The 26,635-nt window shown below is 42.7% G+C and overlaps 1 protein-coding gene across 3 annotated transcripts in view; it reads left to right on the forward strand.

The window, feature by feature from the left end:
* Positions 1-238: 238 nt before the first annotated feature.
* Positions 239-26,635, forward strand: part of LOC130177231 (neuropilin-2-like) — a 96,369-nt gene continuing 69,972 nt past the window's right edge. For 2 of the 3 annotated variants that reach the window (XM_056388748.1, XM_056388751.1), the window contains exons 1-2: positions 240-1,279; positions 14,787-14,967. In XM_056388748.1, the coding sequence (XP_056244723.1) occupies positions 1,204-1,279; positions 14,787-14,967 (257 nt within the window). In that variant the 5' untranslated portion in view covers positions 240-1,203. Of the gene's footprint in view, positions 1,280-14,786; positions 14,968-26,635 lie in introns of all 3 variants that reach the window. The other variant, XM_056388750.1, reaches the window with a different exon arrangement.

Below are 26,635 nucleotides of genomic sequence, written 5' to 3' on the forward strand. Positions count from 1 at the left end.
AGAAATTTGGCAAAAATGAAAGAGAGGGAGAGAGAGATATGTAGAAAGGTAAGAGAGGGTGAGGTAAAGAGAGAGAGAGAGAGAGAGAGAAGGGAGTGAGAGGGAGATGAAACTGCTCTTTAATCAGTGAGGGGCTATATGGAGGCGGGCCGAGGTGCCTACTGTAATCCGATACACGCGCGCGCGCACGGCGTGCACGCACACCGAGACAGGGGACTGAGTGAGCAGTCCTGCACGCTGCCACAAACCCGGCGGAGATCGGAGGGGAAGGAGCGCACTGCCGGAGCTGCTGGGAGAGGGGAAAGAGAGAGAAGGAGAGAGACACACGCTGAATCCGGAGGATAGAGAGAGAGAGAGAGAGAGAGGGAGTGAGAGAGAGCGCCCACTGAAAAGCGTGTTTCAGCGAAGAAACGCTCAGTTTGAAGGAGGAGAGCGGAGAGGCTGCACGTTTATTGTCTCCCGATCAGTTTTACGCACGCACACGGGAGCTGCCTCCTCCAGGAGATAGTGTTATCTTTTGCGCAAGAACGGACTGTTATCGGGACAGCGTAATAAAAGGAAAATCGATGGGAAAATATTTTTGATTCTTAGTCACAGGTGCTCTTACCAAGTCAATGCGCCACTTGGAGAGTGAGAGCAAAAGGTTTTGGGATATTTTGTCGAACCGAAGGAGAAAGACGCGTGGTACTTTTTCCAGGTTTTCTCAAACTTAATGGTCATCTGCAGATGCGGCTGATGCTCCTTGGTGGTTTCAACCTGTGCATTCTACTTTGTTTGAAATTTGCCAGTCAACTGAGTTGACTTTATTTTCCCACGCGTGTTTCGACTGACAGAGGGACACTGTGAGCACCGAAATGGATTTCGCAGTTTTAAAAATGTTTTTATTGGACAAACTGCGCTGATTTCAGATCAGTTTTGCGCTAATTGCGCAGACCAGTTTCTACGACACAAGAAGCAGTGCCACACACTGAGGCAACCCATACGAACATTGTAGTTTAACCAGCCTGATATTCCTGGAGAGCTCCGTGAACACAGCCCGGCGTTTGTAGTGGAGTTGGGGCACCAGGCGTGTTGCGCTCGGGAGAAACAGAAAACAGTGGAAAGAAAAGGAGACTTTGGACTGCAGCTTTGTCTCAGATAAACAGAAGCAAACCACAGAGGAGGAGAAGAGCTGCTTTTTCTCCACACTCGAGGAAAAAAAAGATGGATTTACTCATATGGCTCTGTGGATGTTTACTGGCTTTTCTTTTGCCTCCAACAGTCACAGCAGAGGAAGGAGGTAGGTTTGACACTTTTCCTGCCCGCTTTAATTCGTGTCACACGTAAGTGCTAAATGGAAATGAAAGCGCCTTTTTTGAGAGAGAAAAATCCACCGGGGATGATTGTTTCGTTTAAGAAGAATTGTGTTTTCCCCTCAAAACCAAACTGCGTAATGACCGTAAAATAATAACATTTTAGGGAAAGCACTATTAGGAATTTACCCAACCTTCATTTTCCTTTCAAATAACAAGTTGATGAATGAAGTCCAGTGTTGAAGGACGCCGGTTATTTCAGTTTCAGCACAATTAGGAGGAAGATCCCTGTGATAGTCCCCTTCTCTGAACTCTGCAGTTGACATCTCGCTCGGTCGGCGTTAACAGCAGAGGCTGAGAGGTACAATAAATAAATGATAATAAAAAAATAGAAAAAAGTAAACAACTTTTTATGACTGAATAAAATCCGTTATTTTTTCCTTAACAGTTTAAAGCAGATTAAATTCATTTTCCTGATATGGTTGAGCCCTGGTGTCGCCCGTTTCTCTGAGCTTCAACTTTCTAACTAGGCGATTTCACAGATAAAGTATCATCCTCACCGGCAACGTCTTCATCGTCCACGCCGCTGCTGGTTTGACTCTGTGCTATAATACTGAGGGATCTTTGGATGTTGGCTTGGTACCAATATTGATTTTTGTCCTCTGGAAAAAAAACATCTTTACCATATGCTGTGGATTTTAGTCTGCAGCTTAATCAATGACTGTTCTCAGGAGAGCTATTCAATAATGAAAAATCACTATGATGTTCCCGTAATGTTCCTATCGGGACCTCTTTCGGGGTCAGTGATCTGTGAGGCAGCAGCTCACTTTATAGTGACCTTATCGCTCTTGTTGTATATCTTGATGTGTCACTGCGATGTAGTCTTATAGGAATCCTTGACAGTTTTTTTTTTTACTGACAGAATGGCAGCTGCCATGTAGGGCCGTCCCTCTACTGCCGTTTGTGCGGAGAGGTGGCAGCGAATCTGACCGGGTTACTGCTTCCGTCTACCGGAGGCCAGCCCCGGCGCTCCGGTCACACAGAGATCCGATTCCATGCGGTTTTAGAACGAGTCAGGCGGCGGAGGTCCGTCACTCCTCGAGCCCGTGAGCAGTTTACCTTTGCGCATATATGCACATGGTTTCGAAGTGAGGAACGGTTCAAGCTCAGCGCGCTACTCTCTATTAAAAGTGGCAAGGCAAAAATGGTTCAATCTTTGCACAGGTGTAACGCGTTTAACGTTGTACATGTTTTTTTGCACGTATCCAAACGATCTTTACGCGCAGGGAGGGTCCTGGAAACTCCCCCGGGCCCCTCTGTGCAGCAGAGGAGATTTGCAGTGGATTTAATCAAACATATCTGTGGTGACGCCGGGTCACGATTTCAGTACTTACATTCGCTGTTGTGTTACAGGTGTGCATTTGTGAGGGACTTGAAGTGCCTCAGTCAAAAGGAACGGAGAACTAGTCGTTTAATAAACCAAATGAGCTTTAACTAAAGATCATTTACAACTAATATGACGGTGGAACTCTATTCACTTTCATGGATTCTCAAACAGACTGACGCCCTGAACAGTGGGGCTGAGGACCATTTTTTCACCACAAGCAGTGATGCATAGTCTCACTGTTTCTCACAGCTGTCCATTTAAAGAAGACTGAGCACTTGGCAATTTCTTTTTTTTTTTTTTTATCTCCTCCAGGTACATTGGTGTTCGTGCATAAGGTGCAAAAGAAGGAAGTGAGAGAGGGCAGCTGTGGAGAAGTTGGTTGCATTCTAGGTTGTATTGATTTAGGGCTTATTCAGGAGGCTTTTGCAGATCTCATGACTTAGATTAAGTGGCCCGTCTGCCAAATCTTGTTTTGGAGAAACACAGTGTAGTAGAGAGAGTGTGCACAGTGGAGGCTTTCTTTGAATCACATTACACCTTGAATGTGAGAAGATACGAACCATGGATCAGATTTTCTATGTGTGGATATTTCCCTGTCAACCTGGAAGTCGGTTCAGGCCAATATGAATGTAAAAGCGGTTGTATTTCTGAGACTGACCTGGTCATTTGATCAACAGCGTAAAGTGAGTCATGTTCAGAGTCAATGGCGAAGCAGGAAGTACTGAGGGAGGTTCCTATAGCAGAGCAAATATTCACACGGAAACTGTGTTCAGGGTGGATGGACGGAGTGTCTGACAATGACATGAGACACTGAGGTTTCTGTTCTGTCTCCATTCATCACTGTTTTTTTTTTTTTAAACATGACCACAATCTTTATTTAAACCTTTGCAAAGAGGTTCTTCTTTTAACGATGACATCATCAGTTTCTTAAAACTAAATCAATCAATAATTTGTTCAGGTGTGAAAACTTGTTGATATTCTGTTCATTTTCTTGACAAAAAAAAAAAGAATTGCTAATAGGTGAACCCTAGTTTTACTGGGGACTCCTTCAAACTCCCCTCGAGATCTCCCCTCTGGTATGATGAGAACCACTGGATCACACACACACACACACACACACACACACACATGCTCAGCAGTAGGCTACGGAGGATTGAAGCTTCCTCAGCAGTAAACTTTTACAGATGCCTCTGCTCTGTCGTCTCCAGAGAGATGAGCAAAAGGAAAGCATAGTGAGACTAAGAAGTGTATATATATAGCGGGTGAGACAGGAGGGAGGGATGGAAGTACAGTGGGAGGAAGTAACAGGGAGAGAAACAGGCAGAGGGAAGCAGCAAAAAAAAAAAAAAGGGAACGAAACGGAAGAATGATTTTTAGCCTCGCTGTTTGATCCTGTTTCTTCATTCCGTTTGATCACAGCTGTGCCTGGAAGGGAGATAAACGGACATAATTGGCCACTCAAGACCAGCTGTCTGCCTCTATAGTGTCTCCGCTGAAATGTGCTGGTTGATGAAACCGGCTCACTGTGATGCACACTGTGAGAAGTAAGCAAGCAGTGGGATGAATTGCCCACAGGTACACACTAAGGGCTGGTTTATGAGACTTTTTTTTTTTTTTCCCGCCGGCTTGGTCCAATCCAATGTGATTGTAGAAGCCTGAAACAGAGGGGAGCAAATTTCTTTCCCAGATTTCGGGGGGTGAAAAAGTCAACAAGTCCACCCAGAGTAACGGTTCATTATTTCTGCAAATGATTGCATCTCAGTGGTGTGTGTTTCAGTGTGTTTGTGTGAGCCAGAGCAGGCAGAAGCTCGCTTTCACTTGCATTTAACTGTTAGGTCATCCGTCTGCACTATTTCAAGACTTTTACTATACCTCATAACTTTATTTACAACATGTGAGTGTGATTGAGCTTTCAGATGCATGTGTTATTTTCTAGCCTCGAGCTTTTACCCGACATCCATCATAACCAGGTGCTGTGTTGCCCCGTGTGGTCGGCCTCCAGTGCTGAGGAGCGGGTTCACTCAACGCGCTTGTGTTTTTGGCGGACGGTGAAATTGAGCGTATCCATTCGAAACTATAACGTACGCGAACGTGCTCGCACACCAGAGGGTGGCAGTAACGGCACCAAAAAGCTATTTGCCGACGGCTAAAAAACACCAGAAGAAGAACTTTGTGGGGTTTTTACGCCCCAAGGATTTACGGCACCTGGCATGAAAACTGAAATGATAGCACATCTCTCAGCTGTAGTGACTGTAGTGAAGCCGCTGGTGGAGCCTGTAGCAGACTGTAATCTATTTGATATTTTTGAACAATTTGAACACTCTGCATAATACAAATGAGTACAGAGTGGAAATACATTTGTAAACAGATAGGTTGTGAGTGGTCCTGCTTCATGACACAGGTTCTACTGAAAACACAACAGCACGTGAACTGGTCCATTTGAAGCGGTGTGAACTGAACTTTGAGCTAGCTGTTATGAGGCTTGAACTCGGACAACACTGTGGGTTTGTAGTAATTAAATATTATGTTACATTGGACCGGGTCGTAATGCCATCAGTAAAACAAACCGTGCAGGTCATTTCTTCAAACAAAGGGGTTATACCCTGTTTTAGCTCAGTGCATAATGAACTGCCTCACTGTCACTAACACATTCAATTAATTACTTTGCCTTTAGAAAAAGAAATCATTAGTAGCCATATTATAGATATTATATTCTACCAACATGAATTTAACTGTATTTGTTCCTTTCGCTTCCTTAATTTGTTTCCATGGATAATTACTCAGTGCGTATGGAGATTGGTTATTGTGTTTGAGAAAGGCTAAAAATACACCGGCGTATTATGGCAAGTCAAATAAAAGCAAAAACCAGCGAGTGAATGAATGTTGAATAATATATCGCAGCAGGATATAAAAAGAAAGGGCAATTAGTGACTCTGAAATCAGCTCCTCCATACATGTTTGTATGTGCATTTCCCATAATTCCTTGACATTTTCTAAGATTGCTTTCTATTCCCATTTTAGTCGTTCTTTATTACTACTGCACTGTCTGAGGCGTTGAATGTTTTACTCGACTTGTGAACTTCCATCCTATAGCAAAGAGGCCAAAAAACACTAAAGCAATAAAAAGAGAAAAAACGAGAGCAGGGACGGAGGACTGAGGGTGAGAGGAGGAGATGGACAGAGTCAGGAATCGTGAGTGTTTGGGTGTGCAGGAGAAAGAAGGAAAGGGAGGAACAGGGGAACATGAGAGGGCAGTAGTGAAATGAGAGGAAAGCAGCAGAGTGTGAAGCAGTAGTTGAGTGGAGCCACCTGCAGTAAACCAACCCAGATTCATTCCTCTCCTTTGTCAAGCACAGGAGCCTCTCTGGCCAAGACTAAGTATATAACACTGATTACAGACACAAATAAAATAAAAGTTTTGTATTTCGTCACATCAGGGATAACAAAATTACATTATGATTGAAGGGATGTTTTGACATGTAGATGGATGGCAATGTTATTGAAACCGTAGTAACCGGTTCAAATGGAAACTTTCCATGCCTTTACTCCGATGATTGGATTTAAATGGCTGTATGTGACAACCGAGTGTGCGAATCTCTGGCAGGTGACACACTTTGCTGGAGACTTTCTTCAGAGCTGGTTTCATTTTAATTATCTTGCAGGTAGCAGGTGTTTTCCACCAGGTTTCAGGATTAAGGGTTATTCTTTTTCATCTAGCGATTCAGATGGCTGCTGTGTTTTTCTTTTCCATTTTTTTACTTTTATTTTTAAGGTGCATCTAAGTAATGATAAATCCCAAGAAAATATGTATAAATTAGCCATGAAACTTTAACAAAAAAAAAAGGAGAAGAAGAAGAAATTGTGAGTGAAATGAGAGGATGTTCGTCTGTCAATCATTGGAGGAATGGTGGCCAAACAACAGAGAGGCTGGTCCACTGACATCAGGAACCTAGTTTGCAGTAAGCAAATAAACATTTAGCTAATTAACCCTCTGTACAGTCTCTCTCTCTCTCTCTCTCTCTCCTTCCATCTCTGTCTCTTTCTCTGTCACTCTCCCTCTCTCGTCCGTAAAAGAGAATGGACAATTAGTGGGTCTAGCAGGATGTTCTAATTACAGTTATCATGTCATTAGTAAACTGCTAGTGTTCTAGTGTCTTCATTGGCCATTGGTAATGACTGGAGTAATTAGAGAGGATGGGGCGATCAGGGCGTGTGTGTGTGTTGTATTTGTGTCTTTGTGAAGAACAAATGTCCTCAGAGGAAAGGGGAGATCATGGAAATCCTTCAAATGAGACTATTTGCCTTTTCTCACTTCTTTTAAAACCTCCACACATAGAAACGTGTGTGTGTGTGTGTGTGTGTGTGTGTGTGTGTGTGTGTGTGTGTGTGTGTGTTTGTGTGCGCGAGCGCGCCTGATCTTGTGTACTAAGCTAAGCCTTCTGTGTCCTCAGTAGTCCCTCCAGAGCAGTGCCGTGCGAGGCCACAGGTTGTTTTACTTTTTCTCTCTCCCTTCACGCTGAATCATCCTGTTGTTTTCCTCGTTTCATGGCACTTCACCTCTCCTTTAATAGCGCTCTCTGTCTCTTTCTCCACACCTCCCCGTGGCAGTGTTTTCCCTCGCTCCGATTAAGAAGCCTCCCTCACCCTCTTTTCGCCCCACTTCACAACGGTGGGAAATCTCTTTTACTGTTTCACTCCCTCATTGTTTTTTTCACTCTCAGCCTGTTCCCTCTGACTCTGTCAATCTATGTTTCCCTCATCCTTGTTTTCTCTGGCTGGAGGAGACTAAAACCTCAACAGTGGAAATCCATTCACATGGCTTGTTAGAGTGACTCCATTCATACGTCTGAAAGGCTGATGTATAGCTCTAAGTATGCTGCTTTTACTATTTTTTACAGTCGCTTAAATGAATACACCAGATTTAGGGTCCATTGATAAATTCTTTACATAATCAGCTCTCTGGTACATCGGGATGAGTGATTACAGACTCCACAGCCAGGAGACAGTAATGAAAGTCAGCAATTTTATTATGTAGCACATAGAGTAAAATCTAAAGATGCAATAAAGATTATGTTTGGACGTAGTGAAAAATAGTTTGCATTTTGTTTTTGTTTTTTTAATCATGTATATATTTAGTTTTTTTTTTTTACATTTTGAATATCTTCAGTACTTGTTTTTATCGTATTCCAATCATTTCCTGAGATAAGACCTTGAAGAATAAATGCCCAAATTACTTTTTTTTTAGGGTGCCAAGAACCAACTGCATTTCTGTGTCTGTTTGACCTTTATCTCTATTGGACAGACTGGCTGAGGATGCATGCTCTTTCACAGCAATACTCTGATAACTGAAAAATAACAGGAACAGACAGAGTTGTAAACTATGTAGAGAAAAAAAAATTATTTTAAAAAAGGTCCTGGTTGTGTCATCTAAAAGCCCTTTAGGCCTCACGGTAACGATAACCACGCAAAGGAGGAAGTCAGGTGATGTTGTCACAGAGTATAGAGAGGAGGTTGGGGTTGGCATTAACCATAGCGCTGTGATATCATAAACTGTATGTGCTTTGTGACAGTTTACGGCAGTTTAGGCAAATGATGTCATCCTGCCGATAGGGGCGTCAGGTCGGGAAACGGCTATATGCGTCGTTTAAGAGGCTGTGGACAAGCTAGTTGGTTCGTAATGTAATCTGGAGGACTTGATGAATATCTCGCAAACTTGCAGACATTGAGTGTGTTAGTAATCCAGCCACGGAAGTTTGTCCCAAATCAACTCATTTAACTTAGAGCTCTTTCTTTCTCTGCAGGTGTTTCTGAACATTATTTCTAGCTTTTCATTACTCCTCTCTCTGTCAGTGATCCCAAATCTTTCTCTCTATCTTCCCGTCCACTGTCCTATTATCTCTCTCTTCTTTGCAAATCTCCGTAGATCAGGTAGCGTCTTTGGTCTTGAGTTGAGAAGCTTGTTCTCATGTCAGTTCTTTTTCTGTATCACACACTCATCCTTCTTTTTTATGAGTCCTTGTCTTTCTTCTCTCATTTTTCCCATCCTTGTTTTTGTTTCTCGGATCCTTTGTAGTCCTCCACCATCCCCTTTCTCTATTTTCTACACACAAAATACACACACACACACACTCTGCTCCGTCTGTAATTTTCCACTGTGGCTTAATGCAGGGCACCTGGAGAAAAGCGCAACCCCACCTGTTTGTGTGTGTGTGTGTGTGTGTGTGAGTGTGTGTACTTTATTTTCTGTCCAGTGAGCTGTTCTGAGCTGCTGACTTTCTCTTTTCAGATGATGAGAGACAGATGTTCTGGCATTACTCTGTCTTCTTTCGTCCTGCTCTGCCTCCTTCTCCCTTTCTTTCTCTCCCCTCTCTCTTTCTGTCCATTCCTGAGGTTTCCCAGGTTTCGATGACTAAAAACCCCTTGGTTTTGATCCAAAGAAGACATTTTCAGCCTGTTATTTTCAGTGTATTTCATATTCCCAGAGTCATACAAAAGCTTTTTACTCCAAATGTAGCATTTTGTGAGAGCTTCGTGACGCTGGATCCGAGCCATCCTACTGAAAATGCCTAGAAATCCATGGTAAAAAAATTTGCATTTTTTTCCTCCCCTCAGGCTTTGATGCAGATGTTCACAGTCTATTGATTGTTGTATTTGGGGACTTGTTTCCAACAAGGTCAAAATAATGAGAATATCAGACTCGCTCTACTGTTTTGAGTATCGGGGCCAGTGTCGGTGGATAATAAGTTGATCTGCCAAATGATAGCCTCCCTCCTAACAAGCTCATGGTTAGCTGGGTGAGACATGCTCTCTCGCTTTCATACACAAACACTAAACCACTAATGCTTTCATTATGGGCTCTCGCAGTTGAAATGAATGCGGACTGTGGTTGAACACATTAGCCAAAAGTTCCTGCAGACTAGCAAATCGATTGCGATTGCAAAAAGCGTTTCTTTCGAGTCAGATCAGACGGCCTACTCTGAGGGAAAATGAATCCGTAAGAGAGAGCTTCGAAACAAGGTCAGAGAATTTGCATTTGGGGCTAACAAACAAGGATCTAGTTCAATTTTGCAAAGCGGCTCCATGTGGAAGCGAGTGTGTTTTTCTACATGTTTGTGACTTTCTGTGCGATTGTTTGCGTCGCCCCTCCGTGCGCCCGTTGCTGCGCATGCATTTCTGTACAAGTTTTTATTGCATTTCTGTATGGGTGCATCTGTGTGTGTATGTGTGTGTCGAGGTGCGCGCATGTGGGGAAAAGTTGCTGAATAGGTGTTATCAGGATGCAATACTAAACGTGGCGGAGAGCCATAAATAATGCAGTGACCTGTCTCATATCCCTGCTTGACTGCTTAGCACCGTTTACTGCTGCTTATCCTGCATGTGTGTGTGTGTGCGTGTGTGTGTGTGTGGTCTAAATTCATTGATATCTAAGCCAGAGAGGGATAAGCGATGTTCAGCGGTTTGTGTTTGTGCTTTTGTTGTGAATATGTGGTCTAAATACAACCTCTGCCTGAAGAACACACATGCTGATGTGGTTGAGAGAAAAGTCCCCCTCGTGTGAAGTCTGGGGTCAAGAGCAGGGAAGTGTTTCCTCTGAGTGACGGACAAACACAGACAGGGAAAACGGGTGATGTCTTGATGTGGTACTTATGTTTCAACTTATACTGAGGTTTTTCTTATAGAAATACCAGCTCACCACAGATGATTCAAGCAGAGTCAGGACTGTAACTGTGACCAGGGACACTGGCTGTGTTTGAATAGTGTAGTTCAATAGTTTTGACGTACTTGTTCTTAACTTGAGTTATTTCATCTTGTGTTATTAATACCTCTGCTCCACTAAATTTGAAAGGGAAATGTTGTGCTTTTGAATCCACTAGAGATGTTAGATATCCTCTATATGGTTATTATTATTTTTTTTAGAAGAGTTTATGAAATATAGTTACATTGTTTCCAATTAAACTACCCAAATATCCTGTATATAAAGTAGGTGATAGTAGTTTCCCTTCACTCGCCATGTACACATGTTAGACAAATCCAATCATATCTAATAATATAACTGAGAAGGCCTTCACTCATACTTACAGTACTTTTTGCTGATAAAAGTTTTTGAATGTAGAACTTTTAGCTGTAAGGGTGTATTTTTACCAGGTGGGCTGCCACCTGTGCGGCCGGTTGAAGGAAGATTGGGCGTCATACGGCAAAACTAAAAGAATGATTCAGATTAAACTGCAACTTAGATCCAATTTTTAGCAGCCACGACAGCAGGGCTGGTATTGCTCTTTTAGTTTTTTTGTTGAGATCAGAATGAAGGTCTACGAAGATGGGTGTGTGGTGCGACCCATGAGCGCTGAGTATTCCTGAAATAATGTAGTAATAACTGTTGAGCGGGTCAGAATGTCAACATGTGTCAGGGTTGGTGTGCCCCCATTGCAACAAGGTCTCTAGCTGTAGCTTTTGCCGTGAGTTTTACAGGTTGTTTTTGACATTTTTACTCGCAGCAGGTTTGTTGAGACCTGGCTTCAGTGCAACCTTGCTAAAAAGACGTCCAGTGGGGCAAATTATCCTTAAAGGCTAAAAGTAACTGCGATGCTTTTCTTTCTCTCCTCCTTCCTCTTTTCTCAACCCTGCAATTTTTTTTAATGCCTCAGATCTCTTCTGTTCTTTCCTTTTTTTTCACTGTTTGACACTTACACACACACACACACACACACACACACACACACACACACACACACACACACACACACACACACTCTCTCTCTCTCTCTCTCTCTCTCTCTCTCTCTGTCTCTCTCTCTCACTTTTACCTGTTTGATAATTCTTGACATGAATTCAGGCTTTTTCCCAACTCAGCATCTTCTTTGTTCAGACACCCCCCCCCACACACACACACACACACGCACACACACACACACACACACGCACACACATGCACGCACACGCACACGCACGCACACACACACACACACACGCACACACATGCATTGCACTTCCTTCCCAACATGCAGGTCAGGGTGCAGAAGTGTGGAATACAAATTAGCATTGCAATATATTCCCTTTTTGGAGGTTGCGTTTACACAGTTTCTTGGATTTAGAGATGCAGAGAGCAGTTAGCTGTCCCGCCCCAAAATAAAAAATGTTTCCTTCCCCCCCTGTATATCGGTTTATCACTGCAGGAACTCTGTGTTGTAATGATTGATGAGCTCCACCGCAGCATCATATATCTACTGTATTTGAGTGCATGCATGCACCAAATTGTGTCACCTTCTGCCCTGTTTGAACGTGATAATCGCTGACTGATTTTGTGTATGTGTGTGCGTGTTGAGATTAATAGGCCCTTAAAGCAGAGCAGACACAATACTTTACACACACAGCATCTGCCTCTCTATCACACCGGCCTTATTCATCAGACACTCGGAGGTGCTGTCTTTATCGGCTACATGCCAGAGGTGAGGAGGAGGAGGAGGAGGAGGAGGAGGAGGCAAAGAGGGTAGTCTGAAAAAAATGAAAGAAAGTGAGTGGAGTCAGTTCTGAGCAGAAGCAAAGTAAAGAGTGAAGTAGTCTTCTCTAAAAAAAAAAAAAAAAAGAATAAACCTTCACTGCCTCTCATATGGGGACTGAATGTAATTAAAACACGTTTTTATTCTTGCATTTTAAAACCATGCCCAGTAACAACTAAGTATGCATTATGAGTCCCAAGCAACAGTTTATTAATCAGTTCAATTTACCAACTATCTTAGATTTTTCTCCTCTTGCACTGCCTCTCAGCATATCCCAGATTTTTTTGGTTGGATACAGTTATCTAAGCGGTGTGCTAAAAGTGGTGTTTGGCCGATGCTGCTGTGAGATTCCAGAGTGGTTAAGCACTAATCCAGGTGGTGCTGGGATGAAATGCGCCTGGCCGGGTTACATAGGCCTTGTAACTCTATTCCTGTATTACTGTATGTCACCAAGGAGATTGGAAACAGATAGGAGGCGATAGACAGGACTCGTTGGCTCACAGCATGAGGGACAGACAGACAGAGGGAGAGAGATAGAGAGAGATAGAGGGGGATGATCACTAATTGTTTGCAGACAGTGTGAGGTAGACACCAGATATAGCTGCCAAAGTGTCAATCATGTTGTGCGCTGAGATCTGACCTCCACTTTCATCTTCCCTTGCTGGTTCTTGGGTGTATGAGTGTACATCCATGTGTGGCAAATTTGCTGCCACGACAAAAGTTAAAAAAAAAAAAAAAAAAAAGCTAGATTTTCACTGTGCATGTTTGTTTGACCCTCTCCTTTAATTTGTTTTGAAGATGGCATCTGGAAAAGTGTTTATACTGTGTGTTTGTGTGTGTGTGTGTGTGTGTGTGTGTGTGTGTGTGTGTGTGTGTGTGTTAATGTTTGCATGTCTAACTCCTCTCAGAGTAGGTTTACAGTCTATTAATAGCATTAAAACATGTTGTATTCTGCTGAGTAGTTTGACTTGGCTATGTCATCCCACTCAGCACAGTGGCAATAAATAATGGATACAGTTTTTTTTTTATCAGATAGGTGTTTGAGGCATCTTGAGTCTCAGTAATACAGACTGTAATGGATTGATTATGACTTTGTTTTCTTACAGGAAATTATTTTAGTGGGTTGCCCACTAGCCAAACCCTTACCAGCAAGCAGCAGACAATCACAGATGCTGTTTTTATAGAATAATCTGGTCCATCGTGGACGTCATTTTGCTCAAAATACTTGTTGGAAATTCATCCAAATGTTGTGTGCAATCACTGTTTAGTGCAGAAATATCCCCTGGATAAAGTAGTTCTTTCAAAAGTAATAGTCCACTTAACAAACACTTCAGATACGTACTTGTGTGCGAGCGCTAAAAAAACTTTATATCCTATATGTAGCGCTTGATAACAATTAGATTGTATTGGTGGAATGTTATTTGGGGGATGTTAAATGAGCAAACTAGAAACAGTTCTTGAGTCTCTTCTGACAGATAGTGGCTCAGACTGAGCTGTTACACTGGAAGTGCTTGGCTTTAACAAAGACATCTCTCATCATGCATCCACCCAAATGGTTTAAGTTAAGTTTTATGGCTCTTAAACAATGAAGAAGTTCAGCTCATAAGACATAAGTCTGCATAGTCAATCAAACAGGCCAGCCAGCATGGTGCACAATAGCTGCCATAGATGTCCTTACAATAGACTTGTATGTGTTATGTCGTTGGGTGTCATAGATATGAGTTACCCATCTATGTCAGGCTACATCTGCAGCAATGAATGAGCGGCATTGTTTATGACATGACACAGACATATGACTGCTGACAAGTGGATCCGCTCTGTGACAGTAACTGTGGCATCTGGAGGCCTGTGTGTCTGTGTCTGTGTGTGTGTGTCACTCTTGGGTCAGAATGGAGTCTTTACACGTCATGATGCTCCATTGACCTTGACTCTGCATACACAGAGACAGACAGACAGACGCACACACACACACACACACACACACACTTCTTTGTTTCTCATATCCTGTCTCTGCAAACATAACTCTTATCGGGTTTGCCCCCTCTCCCACTGTCAAATCATGCTTGATGAACAAATATGTTTTAAATAAATATAAATGAGTTCATACAGGGTGTTGACATATTCCTGCGTTAGTCTTGATAAACAAAATTGACCCTGATGGGACTCCAAACTTATATCTGCTGTTGTGAAGCAGGGGAGGTTATTATAGTTCCATATTGTTATTGTCGCCTTATCTGATCAGTCTTTTCTAATTTTATTCTGCAATAAAGTTTCCTCATTTCTTTCCCTTTCCTTTCCTTTAACCTCTGCCCTCTGATTTTCCCGTCTTTTCCTGTCTTAGTTGTCTTTATCACACTGGAAACACTAATCAATGACCTTATTCCGCTCCTGAACCTGTGTAAAATGGAAAAATATTAAGCAATTTTATCTCAATTCAAACACTTTCAGGACTTGAAAGATTTCCATATATTACACAAGGCGATGTAATGGACCAAAGTCAGGGAAAATAAAACATGTTTCTGCTTCCACTTGACTTTTCAGACTTATATACATATATACATGATTTCACTTTCTAATCCTGCCTCTGTCTCTCTCTCTCTCCTCGTCCAGCGTCTGAGCCATGCGGTGGCTATTTAGATGCGAGCGACGCCGGATACATCACCACACCTGGCTACCCGCTCGAGTACCCACCTCACCAGAACTGCCGCTGGGTCATCACAGCCCCTGAGCCCTCGCAACGCATTGTCCTCAACTTCAACCCGCACTTTGAGATAGAGAAGCTGGACTGCAGGTAAGGACAGGGCGTATAAACTAATACATTTTAAACACGTGGGGTGGAATGGAAGACAAAGGGCTTTAGAGAAAAAGAGTGAAGGAAAAGATGTAAAGATTTAAAGTTGCTGGAGAAGTTAGAATGCAACAAAAGAAATAGGAGACACTTCTTTTACTTCTCCACAAGCATGTCTCTGTGTGAGAGTTTAGTTGGTGAACTTCAGCCCACTCTCCTCCTGTTTCTCTGGCTTTAGCTATCCCATAATAATCACTTTGGGACCTCCCTTGGTCCCTTGTCTCTAATTATCAAAGTCTAATTACAACACATTTACTGTTCTGGGATGGTTTTCACACTTCGAATGAATTAACACAGATTAGAGGATTTGGTGTCCAGCATTGTTTTTGGCTGTTTGGCTTTGTTGCATGTTGAGACTGAGAGACAGGCAGGCAGTTAGGAAGCATGAAATAAAAATATAGCAAGCAGAGATAAAAGCGGACAGGAAAAGAAGTAGGCATGCTGGGAAATGATGGAAAAACGCTGGCAGAGAGCGGTTGAGATGCAAACAGATATTTAGGGTTGCACAGGGAAAGATAGAGAAGACGTCATAAAGTTTAAAACAACATAAATTGTAATAAAAGTCACATCGATTTTTTTCAGCACCAGTGAAAACAAGATGCTTTGAGGAGGAATTTGAAGGAATATTAAAACATTAAAAACGAATTGAAGTGAAATTAAATTATTTCTAGGGACCAATTTCACATATCTCTTAGGAACAGCGTGTTTAATGGTTTCTGGCCCAAATACCATAAAAAAGTCAAGGAAAAACATCCCCTATAAACACAGACCCACAGGCTGTGAGTGGAACAATTTATTCTGAAAGCACAGAGGAAAAACATTTTTTCATTTTAAAAACACTTGGAAAAGATGATGAGATGAGGCAGCTACTAGTTATCTAATCGAAATCACATACACAAAATGCATAAACTTAAAAATGCTTTTTCAAAAACAGTAACTCATGAAGTCCTCTGTCATTTGCCCTTTAAATGAAACTACTGTCCCTGAGGAATCTAATGGGCACTGTGAACGTACGGGGCTACAGATACAAACCCACTGGCACAGTCGGGAGCTCAGACAAATAGACGAACACACTCGTACAAGCACACACACTTACACTTTTCCCCCCTCTCTCTCTTCCGTCATATGCCTCTGTTCCGGTGCTTTCCCATCCAGTTATTAACATTTCAGCCATATCAATTATAGATAGGTGAGTTTCCCCACTCTGATGTACCAAAATCATTCAGACATTTCTTTGTTGGAATTGAAGCATCAATATTTCACTGGCTGGCTGTTTGTTGAAAGGCTAAAAAGGTTGAGAAGGCCCGCTGTGCTCTGCTCTGTTTTCCTTTACTTGTCCACTGTGCTGTGGAGATAAAAACATACTTCTCTTTCTGTCTCCCTGCCTTCGTCATTTTTTTTTTTTGCTTCCACGCTGCACTTCTTATCTTCGGATAAGTTTGATGCATGAGATGCTCTCTCTTCCTCTTCGTCCCTCTCTTGTTCATGCTCTGTTTTTCCCTCTGCCCCAACCTTGTTTCTCCCTCTCTGCCCTTCTTTCCTATTTCTCTTTGAATTTTTTACATGCATTTAAAGCCCAGCAGGTTCCCAGGGGCAGAGAGTCTGGTTGAACCTCTACAAACAACAGGCTCTGATTTATTAATTATACATATAGAGCATGTGTGTATTTGTGGTTGTTATATATTGTAAGACTTATGGTCTGAATAGTTTTTTTCCGTTCAGTTTCTCTTTCAGAAAAGACATTTTTTGAAAAGTGATTCTCCAAACCACGGCAGTAGGACTGAGATGTTTGCAGTGTTGGTGGCAACATCTCCAGCCTAATAGTCTGTTACTTACAAGTGTCCTACAGCGCAGAGCTATTTAGATCTGCAGGCGCCCAACACCCTGAGTGTGTGTGTCTGCATATATGTGTGTGCGTCTGTGTGTGTGTGCAGGGGTAGGCTGAAATTGAGCTGTTAGGTTCAGAGGGCAAAGAGGCCAAGCAGAAGAAGCTGAGTGTCTGTGGGGGGCAGACATATGTGGTCACCCTGTGATTGTCATCAACAACCCTGACAGACACACACACACACACACATACCAGCGTCTCCGTCTCTGGCTCTCTCTCCCTCTGTCTGTCTCTAATTGCTAAATTTCATAATATTCTTGAATCATCTGATGTATGTAATATGGTCATTAGAGTGTTTGTCTATATGTTTGTGTAGATTAAGAGCAGTTTTCTGTTTCCTGAAGCTGTAATCTTCAGTTTATTGAGCAGAGAATACACACACACACAAAATCACACACACACATCTTGCTGAGACAGAGGAGTCATCCACTTTTCTCGACAAAGATTACATTGTGAATAGGGAATATGTTTCCTATTTGCTGCATTTGATTCTCCCATAAGCATGATCACGATCAACACACACACTCGCACAGATGAATCACCATGCCCCGGTCAGACGAGAGTTGTTTTATTAGGTCACTATGTTGAAGCAATCTAATCCATTATGGTCTTGATTGGAATTTTAAGATGGTAATGTGTAATCTATAATGCATCACATTTTGTCAAACACTCCTCTGGATCTGCGGGCAAAATCGATGGAGAGGTGGTCAGAGAGAGAGATGTTTTCATTAACATTCATACACAGTGGCTGTTTAAGTGCAGGGAGACAGCTGGAGGGAGAGATAGAGAGACCAACAGCGAGAATGATGAACAAAAAAAAAGCTTGTGCCCCTGAGTAAATGAGCATTGCTATGGTTTGTCATTATTCACCATGACTTCCCCTTTCCCATCACATGACGGACAACACAGTACACCATTGGTATGTTACTTGTGACAGGATTCAGTTATTATCCAACAGCTATAGCTATTATCTTTTCATGTATTTCTTATAAAAGACTGAACGGATCAAAACCACATGACGGACGGGTGCACAGACAGAGGAGACTCTGTTTGGATATGATGGGGTGTGTGTATGTGCATTGTGTGGCAGTTCACGACCATAATCATTTTTTTCCATCCAGTTTGAAAGATAATTTATATACAGTAACTGTTATAGGAGCTGTTTGTAAGTTTTTTTTATTGCCACATAGTCAACATGAGTTCAGCATCAAACTTCACTCCTTTTCACTCGCCAAGAGCTGTCGCCAGCGATGGAAAGTAACCCTCTTGTTTTGCTTCTATTTCTATCATTTCATCTACTGTAGTTAGCATGCTAACCAGCTAGCCCTGGCCCCGTCGGACCGTCTTGTCACTTTCTGATACCGAGTCACTGTAGAGTTCGGTCTGGCCTGAAGAAGCGGCGCTGCTCAGAGGACGTATTATAACCTCTTGTCTTGTAAACGCAAGAGGTGAAGTTGCTGAAGCTCTTACCGAGACTGGTAAGTAAACAGCTGTTAATGCTAAAGCGAAACTTATAGTTGCTCCGTTAAAGAATTTCATTCTTTATTAATCTGAGGGAGCCGTATGTTTGGTGTCACTTTTAGTCAGCACACCTGAGCCTTCAACTACGACTTCTATCTGGGGAAACAAAAGGAGCTCAGTGACACTGTTGAAGCTTCATTTGAGCCTCAACCGAACTTTGCAGTGTATTTTTGCACAGAATGAAGGCTGTATATGTCTTTAGGGGAATAGATTGACATTTTGAGAAACAATGTTTATTTGCTCTTTCACCGAGAGTAGAGAGAGAGCAGTTCCAGTGAAGAGATGGTTAGCTTAGTTTATAATACTGGAAGCAGGTTGGCTGGTGGCCAAGAAATAGTCTGATACATAACTCACAGTATAACCACAACTCTTCTGGGTTTTTTTTGGTGTTTCTATCTATTCCTCGTCTTTATGCTAAGCTAAGCTAACAGTCTACTGGCTGTGGCTTCATATTTACTACAGACATGAGCACAGTAATGTTCTCTCTGCAAGAAAACGAATGAATGTATTCCCCAAAATGTCAAACTATTGCTTTAACCCTGCAAATGAATCATAAGACATTCAAATTTTAATTCTCTACACAGTCCAGTTCTCTCACAGTGTTTTTACAATACTTTAGTATTATTGGTGTGTATTCACAGAAGAATTAACACAGATTAGAGTTTGTGGTGTCCAGCGTTGTTTTTGGCTGTTTGGCTTTGTTGCATGTTGAGACTGAGAGACAAGCAGGCAGTTAGGAAGCATGAAATAAAAATATAGCAAGCAGAGATAAAAGCAAACAGGAAAAGAAGTGAGGTGAAGTTGCTCTCTTGACTGATATTAGTCTTTATAATGTACAGTCATGTCATAGAAAGTGGTATTAAATCCTTCATTTGACAACTTCTAATACAGTGAAAGTCAAACCTACAGAATAGTGTTTTACAGTGTATGTAGCCTTTTCAGGCAGCGGTTGGTTGTCTACTTCACATTTTCCTCTTAGCTCACTGCCCTACTCTGTCTCTGAAAGCAAGATCTCTATTTGGAGTGTCTGGAAAGAACGTGTGTGTGCGCGCACGTGTACACACACAACCAAACACACACACACACACACACACACACACACACACACGGTTGCTTAGGGAAAAGTGCAGCGTCAGGGTCCGCTGAGGGCAGGCTCAAATCATCCTGACAGCTACCTCCTCACTCTATCCTCTCCTCTTTCCTCCTGGCTCTCTCCCTCCTCCTCACCCTCTCTCTCTCTTTCATTCATCTCACCCTTCCTCACCCCTCCCACCCCGTCACCACTGCCCAATGGACCGCATCTATCATCTTTCATCTACTCTTGCACCTTCCCCTGTCCCAACCTCTGTTCTCTCCTCCTCCCTCCATGCCTCCTTCTTCATCACATCTCCTCTCCTTCTGTCCTCCTCTTATTCCATCTCCTTTCTCTGCTTCTGTCTCATATCTCTGCTCCTTCCCTTCCCTTCCCTCCTTCTCCCTTTCTCAGCCACTTCCTTCTGCAGTATGCCAATCTTTTATAGGCCAAATCATTATTCAGCATTACATATGAGAAATCACAGGCAGGAAGCCAAATGCCACTCTCTCCTTTTCCCTCTCTCCCTCTCCTTCTCCTCTCTCCCTCTTTAAAATGCATCTATTCTTCTCTCTTTACCATTTATAGACTTTTCATCAGCCTATATCCATCTTCATCCTCTTTTATCCCTCAGTCTGTCTATCCATCACTTAAATCCTTTTTCTATACGTCTGTCACTTTTTCTCATCCTCTCTTCCTTCTCCACCCTGACCAGTGCTCCATTACCTCGGTTCACACCCTAATCAGATGCTATCTGTAACAGTGATATGAGAAACACACACACACACACACGCACACACACACACGCACACTCACCTGCAGTATAAGGGTTACTGCATAAGCTGGCAGAAACAAAACCATGCACACGCAGAGGTGTGAGCATCTTTGAGCTCTAAAATAAACTTGTATACAATGTAAGCACAACAGGCAGACAGGCACGTAGGCACTTTCACGGTTATGTGGCTTACACAATAAGTGTGGAGTAAAGCAGTGAGTTAAGAAGTGATTTATATGACAGAGAAACTGCAGTCAACGATAATGGTTTCACTAATGATTTAGACCTTGTCTTTGTACTCTGCCTCAATCAATCATTTAACTTCATGCTAGGTCTGTTTTCTCTTCTCTCCTCTCCTCTCCTCTCCACTCCACTCAGCAACCCACACTAGCACACATGTAATCTGAAACAAATGTTTTAATATGAACTTTAACACGCACCGTTCCTGGAAACTAGATTGAGGTTCAGGTGTGTTCGGTGACATGAACACACCTGACTCGCAGGCGTAAAGTCCTGGGGACATGACCAAGGAGGAAGAGCAATGGGGAAAGTGATGTGATGTGACACTGGCCTGAGGGCGGAAGGGAAAAAATAAAAGACGGAGGTAGAGATGAAGAGACTATATGACAGAGAGAGGAACAGCATGCAGAGTGGCAGTGGATGTTCAGTTACCAGCTGTGGGCATTTAGCAGCTGCCTGCATGTTTGAATTAACATCACAGTGACTCTACCAGCAGGAAAGTCATGCGTTCAGACAAGCATCTTCCAATGCTACTAGAAAGCTACAGTTGGAGGTTTATTTACCTGCCTTTGATAAATCAGAATTCCTCACCACTGATTACACTAGATGAACACAAAGTATTGCAAACCAGGCTTGCACCCCGTATGGCTGGGATCACCAACAGCACAGGTACATCCAAGCAAACGCACACAAATCAACTACAAGCTTATGTTCCTCCAACCTTTGATCTTGTGGTTTGAAGTGTTATTTCCCGTCTGTGAAATGACGTAAACAAAAAATCTCCTACTGGTTCCAAAAAAGAAAAGAAGAAGCAGTAAAGATGTCAAGTGTTTGTCTTGGTTGATTGTTCTTCTGCAAATGTTAGAAAAGACCTGGAGTGGATAAACAGTGCAAGACACTTCAACCCCAGTGGAAGGTTAGATTAAGTTACCCCCTCAGCTGATTGAGTGACCTCAGGTTACACAACAAGGTCTGAAATGTGAAGATTTGTGAAGTTCCGAGGTGGTGGTTTTAGAGAATACACTCTCTCTTGCACACTCAGGTAATGCAGGTAATGATGATAATATCAGTGCTCTGATTTAGGCACTGAAGGTCCGCCACATCAGTGTTTGTTTCTGTAATGACTGTAAGTGTGTGTGTGGGTGTGTGTGTGTGTGTGCGTGTGTGTGTGTGTAGTGTGTATGTGGCTGGGATGGTTGGCTGGTTGTGTCTGTGAAGGACTGACCCTGATCAATGTGTGTTAAAGCCATAATGAGGAATCGATTGGTTGTCCTGGAGACTACTGCTATACACACACACACACACACACACACACACACACTGTCCATCTATCAGCAGTAATAGGCCTATTACTTGATAACAGTGAAGTCAGTCATCCTCCTCACTCTCTATTAACTACTTCACTGACAGACTGACTGTGGCTGCTGAGTGTGAATGACAGTATTTTGTAATGTTGGGTGGCAATGACATTTTTAATATTCAATTCTATGGGGCATATAATGACTCCTGCTTCAACAAATTTTGTATCAGGTGACAAATCATAAAAAGGGCCGTGGAAGTGCTTCACTTGTATCTGAAGCTAATGGCCTCCTGTATTAACTTAGCCGTAATATAAAAGAGGCTTGCTTAGCTTCGACTGTATTTGAACACTACTGTAAGAATACTCTCTCAGGCATCAGCTTTTTTATGCTGTGTAATGGCTGCTTTTGCTTGTGAATGTGTATTATTTGAAATTCCTCTCTCCCCTGGGACGTACATACACAAGAACAAGAAGTAGGAGTAAGACAGAAAGATCAGTAGCAGCTCATGATCTACAGCATGTCCTGCCTTATGGGGATTATCAGTGCTGCTGGAAGCATCTTTATAGTCAGAGGGCTTGGCTGAATTCACCACCTCCGTAATTGTTTTTGTCCTGACAGAGAGCCTAACAGTCCAATTTTACTTCCCTAGAAACCGCTGTAAATATCATTCATAGGAATTTAGTTTGAATCTTGTTGAGTCATCCACTTGATTGGAGCAGGAAATGGTGTATGTGTGTGTATGTGCATATGAATCTACTCATAGCTGACTGTTTCAGTTCCTCTAAAAATGTTTGTGTGGGGCCACCCGTGATTTCACTTCCCTTTATAGCAGAGGGCGCATAAGTGCACTGTACAAAAAAAAAAGAAAAAGACAATAGAGGGAATGTCAGCAATAATTTCTATAAACATAAATCCCACATTAAAGTTCATTGACCTGCAGTTAATATGGAGTTTGAAGTCATTAAATTATGATTTGACAATTTATGACATATTAATGTTTTAATACACTGCAACTCTTTCTCTTCTGTCACATCATGAAAACACTGTCACACATCCCTGTAAGTCTTAGTGCTGTCAGCCCTTTTTAACTCGTGTGTGTCTGCCGTGCAGACGCTCTGTCTACGGCTAATGGCACCCCTGATGTTTGAAAGAAATGTGCAGGTGTAAGAAGACAACTCCTGACCTAAAGACAGACAGAGAGAGAGAGAGGGAGAGAGAGAGAACGTGTGAAAGGCAATTAAGACCAGGGCGGAGGGGGGGAGTAGGAGGAGGGAGGGGTGGAGCACTGGAAGTGGGTCTGTATTTAAACCTTCTCCTTGGTTCACATCAGAAAGGCTTTGTAGAGCTTTCTCGCTCTTGAAACTCACCTACCCCCAAAACACACAAACATAAATCTCACATAATTTCAGATCCTCCAGTCAGCTGACTTCCACAACTCGACACAAATCTGTGCAAGCAATCCGTCACGAATGCTTGTCCTTTATATCCGTAACCTCCCATGTTATATGTTTTGGAACAGCAATTTATTTTATCATCATTTCCTTCATGCAAGCAGGAAGAAAAAAAATCCTGTTCACAGCTTGTTAACAGGCAAATTTCAGGGGAAAGTGTGGGAGAAACAAATTCAGGATTTCTGTACTTCCCTATGGCAAACCTCATCAAACTACTGATTGGCTGCAGTGAAATATAATGGGGGAGAGGAGAGAGAGAAGGAGAGAGAGACCGATGATGGGATTAAACAGTTTGTTAGAAGCTGTGTTCCTCCTACACAGAGACGGATTGGAAACCTCAAACCCTTCTCTGGATCCATCTGAGTCCGTGGCCGCAGGCTCTGTGTGTGCATCCGTGTGTTTATGTGCGGGACAGATAGTGTGTGTTTGTGCAGGTGTCTTGTGCACGTGTGTGTGTGTGTGTGTGTGCGCTGACTTAAGAAGCTGCGTATGTCTCTCTGCTTTCTACTAAAGGCACAGAGCTGTAGGGAGGGAGGGAGGGAGGGACACCTGTCTCTGTCTGTCTGAGGGGAGGTGTTGGCTGAGTGAATGCAGTGTCATGTTCTCACTCTGACTGCGTTCACACTGTGCTGGCTAAATTTGAAATTGTTTTTTTTTTTTTTTTCTTTTTTTGGAGGGGGGGGGGCTGCGTCTACACCTGAAAAGAGAGCTTTTCCTAAATGGTCTCCAAAGTGGATAAAGCTTAACAACAGGTTTTTAGTGTGGACATGGAAATGTATTATGTGAGGCCGCTCAGACATGCTCGCAGGCTGTGCAACTGTGCAGCAAAGCAGCCAAATTTCTGTCGGCTCTAACCCACCCAGTCACACTGTCCAGCTGCTGTTGTTAGCCAGTATTTTGTCAGATGATTTTCTGATCATACAATAATGATTTGATCGATGTTTTAAAGCAGCAGCACAGGAATTACCGCCCACCTGGCTAACGGGTAGCACTGTGAGGTCTGATCAAATCACAAAAGTGTTTTTTGACTCTGTGAAAGTACAGTACACGTGATGATGGAGAGCAGGAGGTGTAGCCCAATGTTCTGGGTGTGTGGACTTCTTTCTCTCTCCCTCTCTATCTTTATCTATGTGTCTTGCCCACTCTCTATTTTCCCTGTCAACGCCATTAATAAAAGAGTTTTAAATTCAAATATTCAAAAATTCTAATATCCCCCCCCCCCCCCCCCTCCTCTGTGTCTCCCACACACTGGCTCTTGGCCACTGGTTATGTGCCTGACAGCACATTACAGAAAGCCACAGATGGAAAGGGGACAGAGAGAGAAAAGGAGGAAGACAAAGAATGACAGAAAAACAAAAAAAAAAGAAAATCGTTGAAAAGTGAAACACTGGGAAATAATGAGGGGAGGAGTGAGCCAGGAAGAGAAAGAAAAAGAGATCTTGTCCGGATACGAAAAGCCGTTAAACAAAGTTGTCATTTCAGAAAAGAGGAGGAGGAATCTGTCGCTGGGATGAGGCGTTCTCTTGGGAAAATATGACAGGAACTGTGACACATACGCACTCACATGCACGCACACCCACACACACACACACACACACACACACACACACACACACACACACACAACACACACACACACACACACACACACACTCACAGTGCTGTGACAGCTTGGGTCATAACTGTGGTGATAGTTCCATGCAAAGCAGACAGAAAACATGATGGGAGAGTTGGTGGCGTACAACCCTCATTATGTTGGTAGCTTTCTCACCTGTCAGAACACACACACACTCACAGACATGAAGACGCTAACACACACGGCTTCGGAGACGACTTCTTGTGCGCACTTTTGGGGGGGGGCAAAAACACACTCTCTTTTGTCTGTCTGTACGCACATTACATTGTGGATATGCACAATAGAGTCCTCATCTGTATACTTGGCAGCATTTTGTAGAGCTACTGGGTCCTGTGGTTGCGAATTCACTCCTGTTGTCTGTGGTTTCCTTATGTGTCATTGTTGGAAGACAAGAGGTGTGAGATGAACATGCACGCTTAAACGCACATTTCACAACCGTCACTCTGACGGCGAAGGTGAAACGCATAACAGCATAAAATATCCAGCGCTTATTTAATCCGTCCAGTCCCGTGAAAACCCGTTGTGTTCACATTCGTATTTAAGGGATTCACTTACTATTTAAGACCACAGACCTGCTCCCCACAAGTCAAACAAGCAGCTTTCTAGGATTGTTTGTTTTTAGGTTAAGGGTTGGGGCTGAGCACGTCTCCACGGAATTAATATAAGCCAATGCAATTTCCTCATAAGCGACGAATCCAGCGTCTATATGTGTCAGTGTGTGTGTGTGTGTGTGTGTGTTTTGGCTTCTGGGTGACTGCATGCTAACAAATAGTGAAAAGATTAACACCCCTTTTATGTTCATGTATCTTTAATGTGTCTGTGCAGTAGCAGCAAAATACCATGTGCTTTACTTTTATCACCTCACGGTACATGATACCTTCATCTGTTGAGGCACTGGGGGGTCTTCTGTTACCGGCTTATGGTATTTTTAAAAAGTGAATTAATGTCACGCTTAAAGCAAAAGACAAAATACTCTGGGTTATTTTGAGGCTGAGGTTTGTTCATGTGATTATTTTAGAGAAATGTAGAAAGCTCAATATTGGAGCAATTAAAGGTTCTGTGGTCAGAAGTGATCGATATGATGGACAAAGACGAGCAGATAGAGTCCATTCGTAGTTTTTCTACTGTAAGAAAGCCCCTAATTGAAAGTGAAGTCATTTAACTTGGAATCAAACTTAACGTCTTCTTTGTTGCTCAAGGAATTTCTTTCCAGGAAGCTATTTTAGAGACGGGCAGGTGTGTCTTTGGCATCCAGACACAGAGGCAACGCTCCTGCTGTGGCTCTGGAGAGAGGTCCTAACATTTGGGGTCAGAAAACATGAAAGAAACAGGAATAAAAATAGATCTGAAGTCAGTACCTATACTGATGTCCAGCAATAGTAAATATATGTATGATGATATATGATATATGATGTTACAACAGGAAAATTGTCACTTCAAAGCCAGTTGTGGATGCTCCTATTAACGTTCGTCTTTGTGTACTGAAGAATCCTGGTTAATAAAGACTCTCCTCCCCAAAAATAGGTCCCCATGGTTTGTCCGTGTAAGAGGCTTACACGACTCATAGTTCGGTTTTGTTGTTAGGTGAACTTTCAGGACACGGGAGTAAAGGAGGAAGTCAGGTGACAGAGAGTGAAAAGTCCTCATTGGAAGGATATCAGAATGGATAGATGTGGTGAAAAAAACACAGGACGTTCACATGGGAGATCGCTGTTTATTTCCCGTGTGAA

This window comes from Seriola aureovittata, chromosome 11 (assembly GCF_021018895.1).
Source record: "Seriola aureovittata isolate HTS-2021-v1 ecotype China chromosome 11, ASM2101889v1, whole genome shotgun sequence".
NCBI lineage: Eukaryota > Metazoa > Chordata > Actinopteri > Carangiformes > Carangidae > Seriola > Seriola aureovittata.